This window comes from Lonchura striata, chromosome 3, assembly GCF_050655825.1.
Source record: "Lonchura striata isolate lonStrDom1 chromosome 3, ASM5065582v1, whole genome shotgun sequence".
NCBI classification, from domain to species: Eukaryota; Metazoa; Chordata; class Aves; order Passeriformes; family Estrildidae; genus Lonchura; species Lonchura striata.
Genome location: NC_140705.1, coordinates 10,274,843 through 10,287,439, shown reverse-complemented (window position 1 = coordinate 10,287,439; position 12,597 = coordinate 10,274,843). Strand labels below are relative to the sequence as shown.

General features: G+C 42.7%; 1 protein-coding gene across 1 annotated transcript in view; it reads right to left on the bottom strand.

The window, feature by feature from the left end:
- Window positions 1-466: 466 nt before the first annotated feature.
- The window catches only part of LOC110467986 (uncharacterized), a 30,663-nt gene continuing 18,532 nt past the window's right edge, over window positions 467-12,597 (bottom strand). Inside the window, exons 7-11 of the mRNA XM_085574503.1 lie at window positions 11,888-11,986; window positions 5,269-5,372; window positions 4,447-4,566; window positions 3,159-3,288; window positions 467-2,690 (exon numbers count right to left, since the gene is read on the bottom strand). Coding sequence (XP_085430629.1) covers window positions 2,635-2,690; window positions 3,159-3,288; window positions 4,447-4,566; window positions 5,269-5,372; window positions 11,888-11,986 — 509 coding nt within the window. The 3' untranslated portion in view covers window positions 467-2,634. The remainder of the gene's footprint in view (window positions 2,691-3,158; window positions 3,289-4,446; window positions 4,567-5,268; window positions 5,373-11,887; window positions 11,987-12,597) is intronic.

Genomic DNA, 12,597 nt, shown 5'->3' with positions numbered 1-12,597 from the left:
AAGCCTATGATCAAGAATATTTAGTTGTAGAGGTATATTCTTTTTGTCTACATTAGAATGTGGTATTAAATAATGTGCTGCTGTAAACTATTGAGTCCATCTCTTTATTACTGTGGTGACTTCCCAGGGGTGAAACAGTGAAGCCAGAAGGAAAATGCAGGCCTCAGACACCCCTGAAGTCAGGAAGAAAGGTACTAAAGAATTTGACAGAAAAACAGTAATATAATTTGCTGCTGCTTGTCATCAGCACCTCAGTCAGCTTGTCAGCTTGTAAGTCTGGATTGTTCTTTCATCCCAACAACAAAAGAATGTCACGAGGATTTCCTAAACATTGAAGAGTTCAGATGAAGGGAATCTCTTAAAAAAAATTATAGTACTCGAAAAAGCTTGAAAATAGAATGGTTCAAGCAAAAAACACATGCTCTTACTTACACACATACAAATGAAATAAAATAGCTCATGAGTGTTGGGCTTCAGACAAAAGTTTTGATTTTTTATTATAAGAACAGTGACATTTGAAATACTGAAAAATGTTGAAATAAAGCATAATTATAAAGACATCAAAATGTTTACAAGCAGATATAGAGAAAAAAGTAGAAGAAATCTGTAGTCCACCAATCTTGTGAGCTTTTCTTTATCTCTTTTTTTCTTTCTTTTTTGGATGACAGAGGTTATCTTCGATGCTAAGCAAAGGCCATGGACAACATCCTGGCCCCAATGAGGTCAATGAATGTTTTCCATTGGCTTTAGAGATAGCAGAACTTTGTTCATTACCCACATACTCATTACCACATCTTCTAAATCCTTGAACTTGCTGTATGTGTTCCTCCAGCAAGGCCATGTATTTTCTTGTTATGCATCTATTCCAAACCAGTTATTTTCCTGATAAAAGCCCTTTGGTCTGTTCAGTCCATTCATGAACTGCTAATATTTCACCTACACTGAGACACAAACACCAAGATGTACAGATCCTAGACAGTGGGCTGCTAAGTGGCATCAGTTAAGATTACCCCTCTCCTGCCTGTCTGAAACAGCCCTACTGTGCTAAATTTCAGGGCACACAGTACAGCTAACTACCCCAAAAATCACAGCACAAGAGAACTGCCCTTCAACATATAGTAGCTAAACTCTAAATACAAATACATTGCTGCAGTTAATTGCTTCTCTGAAGGGTACAGCTGATGTGGCAGCTATGCAACAGATGAAGGCCATCAGGGAAAAGTCTTGAGCTGCAAGTAAAGCTTAGACAAGCTGGGACTGGGGATCAGGGATGCAATGGCAGAAGCACAGAGCTCTCCTCTGGCTTCATGATGCAAACAGGAGTGCAGCTGTGGCAGTGTAATGCCACAGACATCCCTGGTTATTCACTGTCCTAGTGAAGAGTTTCACAGCATAAGCCCAAAGCCTACAAATGTGCACACATTTAACATGCATGTCCCCCACCATCTGCAAAGGCACAGAGTCAAATGCAGATGGAGATTTGAGAAAAACTACCTCATCCTTCGAGGCAGCACTTCTGGGATGGGTCTGGCACAGTCTCAGGACCATCTACCAGCTGTGGAAGGCCCCCCAGCTACCACCAAAGCTGCAGCTACTCTGGGGATAAAGGGCTTCTGCTTTTAGTGGTGTCAGTTCAGCATTATTTATAAACCACAGTATTCTATTGTAACACATTCTCCTCCATACTATGAGCCCTCTGACAAGGAAAACTACACACTCTTCAATAAATACTAAGCTGACTTAAAAATTTCATTCACAAATTTAGTTTATAGTAGAATATTCAAGTGACAAAATGATAAAAAAACTTCCAAACATTATATTAAGAAAAATTATTTTTAAAAGTTACCTCAATCTACTATAAGTACAAATGCAACATGCTTTGGACACACAGACTTTAAACTTTAGCCCACCATGAAATCCAAGGGGAAAAATGGGTTTAGACCATCTTTCCAAACAAGCTAAAAACCTCCTTTAGAATGTGCCTTGAGGAGCAAACTAGTTTAGATGTTCCCTGAGGAACAAACTAGTCTGATGTGGGGTAAAAAGTAAAAATATGGCAAGATAAAAGGCAAAGGTCTGACAATAGCAGCCACCAAGGATTTAAAAGAGTTAGGAGGTTGGAGAATAATCCATGTTATTCTCCCTTTTTTTCTGAAGAGTGCTTCCTTCTGTACATTACTAGCCTGTCGATGAGCGCCTCTGCAAAAGTGCCAGAGGAGACCAGACTAGCTGGTGGATCCTCCATGGGACCAAAGTACAACCACAGTCAGGTACAGCCTGACTATTTCTACAATGGCATAGAACACTACAAGTTGACAAACAACGTGACAGCAAAAAACTGAAAGGACTTAATGCAACCAGTCAAACCCCATTCAACATCTTCTGATCAAGGGCAGCAGCTTGCAATGAACAGCCACTCTTTGAAAAGCACCTCCTGTGCACAGCCTGCTCCCTCTCTCTGCTCTCACACACTCACGCTCTCTGGCTCGCTGCTCCTCTTCTCTTCCTCTCGCTGGGAGGTCTCCGGAGCCTCTCTTTGCCTGGGGCTCAGCGGCATCGCAGAAAGCAGAATCCTTGCAGCTCCTTGGCATGTCTGCCCCATCAGGTTGGCACTCTGGCAGCTACACAGCTCCCTCAAGTCTCTTTCTTCATTTTCTTCCTCTTCCTCCTCTCCTTTTTTCCAGGTACACCTGGCACACAAACAACAGGGACAATGCACAAACCTTCCACACGCAATTGTATCCCTGAGAACTGTTGGCTTTTTGCCTGATGAAGAGGATTTAAGGGTTCTTAGGTATGTTTTACAAGGGCCACCTATTTTCAAGGGTAATTCAAAATCATGGGGAGGACTCAAGGTTTTTAATGGGCTCTAACTCACTCATATTTGCTTCTGTTTCATGTTGAAAAGAGCTGTGCAAAAATTACGGTCACTATATGCAATAGTAGCTTTTTTTTTTTTTTTGCTCAGTTACTCTGAGAGGAACAGGAACAGGTATTTGTCAGAATAGCCTCTGAGTAATACAGAGCCTCTCAAAGAATTAAAATATGCAGCTAAAGGAGAAGCATTTCACATGTTAAATTAAAAATGCATTTGTGAACACTTCTTAGATTACACGTTATTCTGAAAATTCATCAGATGTGCAAAAACAATCACTTACCATTATTGGGTGAATTATTAACAATGTCCAAGGATTTTTCGAAGGAAGCACTGACTGCATCACTGCTATCTTTTGTAGATGTCAAGTCCCTGGGGCCTTCTTCCATTCTTGTTTGCAAACCTTGCTGGGGCTTAATTGAAACAATATGCTTCACTAAGCATATGAGTTAAACGAAGCATATGCAAGTACAAAATATGAGACAAAATGTCATTATTGTGGGGCTTTTAAAGAAACTGCAAGACAAATTATTTTTTACATGATTAGAATAGTTTGCCATGTTATCTACCTACCTCTTATTTATTTGTTTTAGAGGGGATTAAAGTGTTGAAATTGTCTTTCAGTGTTATTTCTCCCCTTGCTTTCCCCAGTGAACAGAAGAGCAGCAAGATATACTAAGATGGAAGTACTGTCATTGTGTAGTGACACTGAAGAGTAAGATGTGCCCAGTGACTGCTAAATTACTAGAGTCCACAGAAACTGTGGAGGGAGCACAACGAGTGTGATGAGCAACTTTGTGGATCTGGCTTCATATGTAATTTCATTTTTTATGTCCAAAAAGGACATAAAACAGTATGGCAGCACTCTGGGAACTGATAGGATGTCCTAATGATTATGTGGATTGTGGTCAGTGAGGTAGTTACAACCTTTCCCTTAAAATGAAAGCATCAGGAGATCTGGGAGCAAAATCATCTCAAGGATCATGAAAGACCACAGTGGGTGTGAGGGGAAGACAAATGCAAGCACTGGTCCAAAAGTCAGTCAACATTGTTCCTGTGCACTTCCCATCCCAAATGAACCGACATTCTCCACAGCCTTTCTCTGTTGCACTCTGAGACATTTTTCTCTCAATAAGCTTTTTAGTGCTAGAACAGTGGCCTTGTTTTATCTCCACTGACTTTTGGGAACCACCTTTTCATTACTGTTGATATCTCTGGGTGACCTTCAGCTACAGATGAAACACAGGCCAATTGTACACTAAATTTGGAGTGCATCTGGTTTTAATCATGGATGAAAAAATGTTTATGCAGATGCATTCCAAGTTTAGTGCACACCATTCTGTACTGCAAAAGCAAAGTATTTTGAAAATATGTTAGGGAATACCATGTTGCAAAACTCCACTGTTCACCATCCTCATAACTTCTTTTTATGGGAAGACAGGGAGAAAAGAGAAGAGAAAGACAGAAGACAGAGAGGAAGAAAAGTCCCCCTTAGGTCATCCTAACAGAGAAGAATTCCCCCATCTGCTAATGGAAAACCAAACACTACTGTTGGAATACAAAATACTCACATGCCTCAGTCCAGCTCCACCCTTTGCTTCCTTCACTTCCATTTTCTTCTTCTTCCGTTGTGTTTTGCTTTCAGATCCAGAAAGACAGAAACGAATGCCTGCCTTGCCTTTTGGCAAATCCTGAAATTGTCACAGATTTTTTTAAGAGGAGTCATGGGACAGCTAATTTTGTATTTTTCAGGAAAACTGATTACCTTCAGGAGTGTGTGCTGACAGTGTACAAGCAGGCCTGTCTCTCTGGAATGGGTACACACCTCAGCTGAACACGTATCTTTGCAAAAAGCTCAGCCTGCTCTTCCCACTGCTGCCCAAAGGGAACACTTACTTCCCTGGGCTTCTAGAAACCATTTAAACAGCAAGACTTCTGCTTCTACATCTCCACCCAAGATACCACTGTATCACTGTCACCAAACCCTCTTATCAGCAAACTTAAATAAATATGTCCTGGCTGCCTGAGATGCTGTGAAGGCCGTGCCAGCTCTGGACTCCAAACCTCTTGTAAGGCCTGGGTATTTGAGAAGGTCAGCAGCAATAGGGTGCAAACACCCACGGTTTGCTGCTTAGGACAGTGACACCAGGGGGATGATGAACTCCCAGAACCAGCCAGCTCTCCCTAGCCCATCTCATGCCTCCTGCAAGTGTGTTCCCCCAGCTCCAGCTGTCTCAGGTGAGGCAGGGACCGTGCCAAGCACTTCCTCCCAGCATGAGAAATCCCCCACAGCTGAAGGAGCCTGGCTCCAGGGCTGGACTGAATATCCCAGCGTGGATGAGTCTGACCCCAGTGGACCAGGTCTCCTTTGGCCATCAACAGCACTGCCTCACCTTCTTCTCATCCCTTGTCTGAGGCTCCTCGTCTCCAGTCCAGTTTCCCCACTCCTCTGTGGGGGCTTTCCAGTCAGAGTCCAGGTCAATCACAGAAGGGTCACCTATTAGGGCAAGCACACAAATGAGATATGTTCAAATCCATACTACTTCCCAGCCTCACATGAGTAGCACAAATGCTGCAAAATTACCTGATGTCTTCTTACTTGCTTATGTGATATTTGGATGTGCATGTATGCATGTCTTAAATGTATTAAAACATTTAAAAATTTATTTGAAAAATGTATAAAAGACATATACATTGACTGACAATTCACAGCACACTTCAGGACAGGAGAATAAGAAGGGCAGAAAGGCACATACAAAACCTAAATGTCTTCTAGCCTGCACTTCAAGGAAACAAGCTTTACAAAACTAATAGTGTGGCTTGTCAAATATTTCCTTTTAATTTTATGAAGAAGGATTGAGGCATATCCAGAAACACTGGCAGACACAGCAGGCTCTTCCATTCACTGCAACACACCATCCTCTGGGTGGTTATTCATATGGAAGAGTAATATTAACAAAGGATTTGTGCATTCATTATTGCTCTCATTGGTGTCTTCTTTCTCTACAAAAAATAGAACCAAGTACATTCTCAACTTCATCTTCCTTTTCTGTTTTCTTTTCTTGATTGTAAGCCAGAAAAGCACCATCCCAGCACTGATTTCCAAACCTCCTTAAGATACAACTCTAAATTGGCATGAAATAGGGAACATTTACTCTGCATCAATTCTGATAATTTCATGGGAACTGGGCAAAAAACTTTTCAAAATCTTTTAAGTTTCTCTATATTTCAGCATCTGGTACCTTTGAAAATCTGGCTGCAAGCCCTCAGCTGCCTCTCCACAAAGCACTGGCAAACTATCGTCAGTCAACAAGGCAAAACAGACCAGTTTAATTCCTTCACCCAAACTGAATGAGGTGCAAAAAAGCAGATAAATCAGCATAAAATGTTGAAAGGACTATTTGATTATTTTTTAGCAATTTGAATGTAACAATCTTAAGTCTTATCCTAACAGGAAGAATGGCTTAAAAACACAATATACGTTTAGAAACATAATAATAATTCTTAGTTGATTACTTTTCTTAAAAAAAAAAAAAATCCCAAACCGGATGGTAAAAACTTTTACTTGAAGCAGGGACAAAACCAAAAGCATGCTGGGAATGATAAAAGAAAACTGCCTCCAAAAAGTTGCTCCGACCAGTTTGCTGCCAAATGTTATAAACATGATTATAAACATTTTTCAAGCTTCTCAGTTTAAAATCCATGCCCTCTATATAGACAATATGTCTTTCATTCTTCAAAAAGGAAAGGAATAAGTAATTTTGAATGCATTCCTCAATAAAATTCCAGTCCAAAACAGAATTCAGCATCCTGAGCTTCAAGGCAGCAGCTCTGCTGATGTATATTCGCATGGGTGTGCAAGCAAAACAGACCATAACTTAACACATGGAAAGCCACAACTGTTGTTTTCACCTTTTTAACTTCTGGTATCTCAAAAAGTGCATTCATGTATATACTTCTAAACATGAAAATAGTTTTGATGGCAAACTGCCTGCGATGGGCCTATGTTAATGCTTCACTCTTGTCACACGTGGGCATGAAAGTGCCAGACAGTGGTGACTCTGCCTCATCTCAGAAATACTCTTCCCAAAGTATTATGTCCCAGGGGTGTTCAAAATCAACTCACTCTAAAATTAAGGGCAATATAAGATTGTTTAAAATTTGCTGGATTTGATGGGGAAATCAGATTAAATGTATTTATCCCAAAGCTCTGATTAAATGTACTTATCTCAAAGCTCTGACTTAAAATCTCTTCCTTTGTGTAGCATATTTCCCTTCAGTGACATCTCCCACAGTGTCTTTAAACTTTGAATACTCCCTATATTTTTAAATCTGATTCTCCTTGGGTCATCAATTATCTCACAGGCTAAAACTGATCAGTAATTTCTGTGAACATAAATACTAAAAGGAATGTGCCGTGCAGCAGCATGTCCCCTGCTCCCCATGTGGGTTTAGCCCCAACAGAGGTGATATCTCTCTCAGCACCAACACAGACCAACGTCTTGGCAATTCCTGCTGTTTATTTTTACAAAAGCAATGCTGTTGAATGTCATTTTCCAGCTAAGTTCTTGCTTGCAACACACCTCAGTCCTCCAGCAAACTGCACCCAGACAAAGTTGTACTCTTGTGTTGGCAGCAAACATTTGCAGGGTGCATTTCAAGGCCAAGGTGGTTTCCATGTACCCCATGTAATGAAAACACTTTTAGATCATGAAAAGCACAACATTGAAGGTGCCTTCAGAAATCAGGGAGGCTGCAAGCACCTCTGCAGGCAGAAAGTCCATCCCAGCACCAATTACCTGCATGTCCCCTGAATGTCCCCAATTACCTGAAGGTCCTTTGTCTCAGTCTCTCTCCTGTGTAAGGAGGAGCGGACAGGGAGCAGATGGCTGAGCCCTGGGGGGTGTTGGGAGCAGGCAAACAGGGCCCCACAGCAGCAGGATCTGGCCAAAAGGGACAGTCAGAAACTTCTCTGTGCCTGCTGATAGATAGGGTGGAGTACAGTACTGTACAGGCTGAACCTGATTATTTGGCCTGGAAAATTAAACCGGAAAGTACTGCAGTGAAACTCAGCCTGTATCACCAAGAAGGGGATTAAAAATTTTCTAATCTGGAGTTGTACATTTGGATTCTAATCTACCAGCATCTCTCTTGGCATGCTGTTGCAAAATATGGGCAGCAGAAACTTAAGGGAGGTTTATCTGAGAGGGCAAACCCCTCAGTAGGCTGCATATTGTCCATGGCAGCAAGCTTTTCTGTGGCTGCTGTAGAAAACCCATCTCTTTGCAAAGGGCAGTTTACTGTGTTATGAACACAATCCTAACCCAAATCCTGGCCAAGACATCACTCGTAGACTAAGTGTAATACATTCAGTTGAAATGGGTAGATAATTTCCAGTCTAAAGCTTGAATTTCTGTGTTACAGGTCAATAGCTGGGTGGAAGAATCCTTTATTTGGCACCTTCCTTCAGCATAATTCAGCAGAGGCAAAATATCAAATAAACCTCAGACTGAAGATTTCTTTTAGTGGAATAAAGCTACTGATTCCCAGAAAACAAAGGAATTACAACTGATTGTAACTCTGGGACAGAAGGAAGACTGGGAGTCAGGAGACGCAGAACTTTTCTTAAGGTTATGGGGAAATTTTGCTTTGGCAATCAAGAAGGATTCATTGGGAGAATGCCAAGACGCAGATAAAAAATTATTCTCGTGGTCATGAGCTGTTGCATTTGCAAAGCAGAATGTGGATTTTCTGAGATTGCACTGCGCTGTTGCCAAAGCACAGGTCCACTGCACTTGGAAACAGATGCATGGGATAAAATTAGTATTCCCTTGCCTTGGAACCAGAAACAAATGCTCTAAACCAGCCCAGCCCTCACTGTGTGGGTTACATGTTTTGCAACTGCAAAACCAGCCACAGCTTGCAATGCATTCTGTGGGACAGCAAAGCTCAAGTACATAAATGTCACCAAAGGGGCAGTGGCAGATGTGTGGCATAGATACACAAAGGGATTATTAGGAAGCACAGAAAAGTAAAGCTTCCAAGGCAGAGGCAGGAGGATCAGGAAAAACCCTGTAGAAGAAGCAAGAAAGGCACCTGGTGCAAGCAGAGCACTTCCTGGGCTCAAAAATGACATGAATTATGTCAGGACCAGAAGAGGTTCAGCTCCCTTTCTTTCTCTTTGTTAAAGGAATTAAAACTATGCAAACACTAATGATGAGTAGGGAAAAAAGATGATGAACAAAGCTTCCCACTTTGGGACCCTCTTCCCTCATGGCAGCGTCCTGGCCACCTCATCCTGCTGGTGGGACTGCTGGGACTGCAGCCATCAGTGCTGACCATGTGGCTTCAACTCCAAGACACTGAATGCCCCCAGCCTAACAAGGGCTTAGCGTTTGAATATGCAGAGAAAATGACTGACAACAGAATGAGAATTTCGGAATCAATGAAGTTGGAAGTGGCCTCTGGAGATTGTCTAGTCCTATCTCATGTCTCTCAGAGGGCTCAGCTACAGCAGGTTTCACAGGAATGCAGCAAAGTATTGAATATTTTGAAGGGTGGAAAGTCTGCAACCTCTCTGGGCAAACTGGTCTGCTGCCTGACCACTGTCCCCATACAAAAAAGCTTTCAGTTATGGGTAAGTGGAAATTCAATTCTTACCCATTTGCCTGTTCCCCACTCTCCAGGTCATGACTCCATCAGGTGTTCATACACTGGCATGGCTGGACCTTCTCCAGTCAAACACTGACTGTCTTGTACTGGACGCCCAGAAATAGACACAGGACTCCAGATATGACAATAACTGAGAATTAATCACTGGCAAGCGTGTATCATTAATGAATGTGACAGGAATCACAAACAAACAGGAGTGTCTTGTTTGGAAACCAGCCTGATTGAGAGTCTTTTAAATATTCCAAAAGTGACCGCCCAGTTCCCTTTACCACTAACTCCCTCTCTCCCTCTGTGTATATATACTTTCAGTTGTGCCAACACTTAAATCTCAAGCCTTTTGTAAGTGAGGGTGTTATTATTGCTGGTACTTCAGAAAAAGATAACCCGATGTGGAGCAGGGAGCAGGCCAAGGCAGCTCCACCAGCCAGACCAGAGGCAGGAGTCCAGCATCCAGCTCCTTTGGCTGTACCAGCCCAGCACAGAACACAGAGACTCATTACATGTACTGCTCTGGATTCAATAAAATGACCCCAGGTCATGTTTAGGCTATGAATGGCTTTTTTTTTTTTTTTTTTTTTTTTTTAGTTTCCAGGTCTGCAAGAGCTAACAGGCCATGTTTAACTGTCTAAGAGCTCATTTTGCTTGCAGCGCCAACCTTAATGCCAACCATTACCTCATCTAAATTCAAGGAATACATGTTCTTGACACACCCCTCCCCTGCATCAATAGCAAGGCTGATGATTCAAAGGAAAAAAAATACCAGGACAAAACAGCAAGCTGTAAGACAGACTGAATCCTCTAAAATCTTCTGCTCTGATGTTTGCAGAAGCAAGCTGCTGAATTTGCTCCTATCATTCTACTCTCAGACAGATATGGAGCTCCAAAAGCTTAGCTTTGCAAGTGCAGATCAAGGCCAGAGTGTGCCAAGTCTGACATGTGCTAAATGTAGTGCAAGGGAATGCTGCTGAAGAGCTGCCCACACTGCCTCCCTCCATCCCACGTGGGCACGACAGCGCTCCAAAGTTGGAAAGAGCCAGGCACGCTTTGCAGCAACGCAGGAGTAAAGAAACAGAGCACCAAGGGAAGGGAAGGCTCAGGGTTGGAGGTTTTGTTTTTATTCTTTTTAAAGCAAACTGTTTTATTTATAAAATCATGGCCAAAATAATGCATCTGCTGCAGAGCTTCAGTTACTGCTGGGCAGAGAAGCAAGACAACCACAATCTTTTCTCCTTAATGCATTCCACCTCTCTGGGTTCTCCTGCAGTTAAGCAATCAGAGCAGCTAGAGCACAGAGAGGTTTGCTCAGCTCATCAGCCATCATTCCTGCAAGAGCAGAGAAAGGCTTCTCAACAACAGGGGTATATATAAATACTTCACTTGATCCTGACCAAAAGGTCAGGAGAAAAGGTCATCTAATACCCACACTGTTCATGCCAAATTATTCCAGCAACTCAGGACCCATGCTTGTCTTTCTTTTAAAACTAAAAAACACCCATAACCAGTCAAAAAAGACTGAAATCCTGACTGCCACAATGCACTGGAGTTGTATTCTGCATCTGGATTCAGGGCATTTCCAAGGAAATTTAAAGTTTTGGCAAAGGTACATGGAGCTTGAAAAGCACCCTGTCCTCCCATGGCTCTCCCCCAGCCACCCCACTGATCTCCGGCTGCAGCTGCCTGGAAAAGGCTCACTCAGCTCCACCTTCCCACACAGCCATGGGAGGGAGGGAGGCAAACACAATGCTTCAGTTATGAAAACCAAACAGCTTTGAACTTGTTTCATAAATTCAGTAATCTGAGTTGACTGCTAACACATGGGGCTTTTTGAAACGCAGAGCCCATGCTGCTGCCTGTGGCTCAGGAAGTCCCTGCCCCGCTCTCTGCAGGCTGTGGGGAGGGATTGCCCTGTGCTTGCCCTGTGCTTGCCCTGTTCTGTGCTTATCTGCCCGCAGCTGATAGCAGTGCACTGCTGGAGAGCCTGCAGACAGCCCCCTACAGCTGCTGCTGCTGCCCAGAGCTCTAGTTACACTCTGCACCACTATGTAAGCACAAAAACAGACTGTACCTACTGCATTATTTGTTTTTCTTCTGAGGGAAAACAAATAAAATGTACTTTCTTGCCCTTCTCAAGGATTCCACATGGACAACTGCTGCCCTGAAGACTGAGCTCACAGCAGCTCTGGGCACCTGCTCAAAACCAGACCCACACGGGATTTCTCCCTGACCAGCAAATGAGCCATATGAAGTGGATCCTGATGTCTGAGGCTTAGGGAATGGACTGAAGAGAGTTCCTGAATTGGTGCACTTGTCTGTCTACAGAAAAAGGGCAAAGAGACGTACCCTGCCCCTGCCACGCATCATCTGCTGGGAGGAAAGTCGAGCTGCCATGCCAACAGCATCTGGAAGGACTGTCCTCAGATGATTTACTCTTCACATTATCTGCACACAGGAAAGCATCTTCATTACAAAATTAAATCAAAAAAATCCCAAATCCCAAACTTAAAAGCTAATGACATAGGTATATTCACATTATTAAAACCAATTAATCATGCCTCTGTCTGCTCACTATGTCACAATGCCTGGATGTTATGTAATTTAAGCCACACATTAATCTACGCTTCTCATCACTGTGGGTTTATTAACAAAGGCCGGACGAGGACACTACATGCATAAGTTATTAAAAGCAACTCACTCAGGAATGGCTAAACTAACAACATTCCTAAAAGTAAACTGCTGGCACATCTCTGTTGGGGGACCTAAGGAGAGAGCTGCAGTTCCTGCAGAGCAAAAGCCGCATCCAGAGTATCCAGCTCCAACTCCCACCACCTTCAGTGAGAAGGCTTCTGCTCAAGCTAACAGAAATCCATAATTACCAAATTAATTGCTCCATGAAAGAGCACAGGTAAGAGAACTGCTGGAGGAAAAAGTTCCTTTGATGATTACTTTCAGTAACTAAAGCAACAGTAGGATTCACATGCCTCCCTGAATGACTCCCCTTAGCCCCTTTCTAAGACCTGTACATAACAGACTTAGGGTATTCTTCACATCTT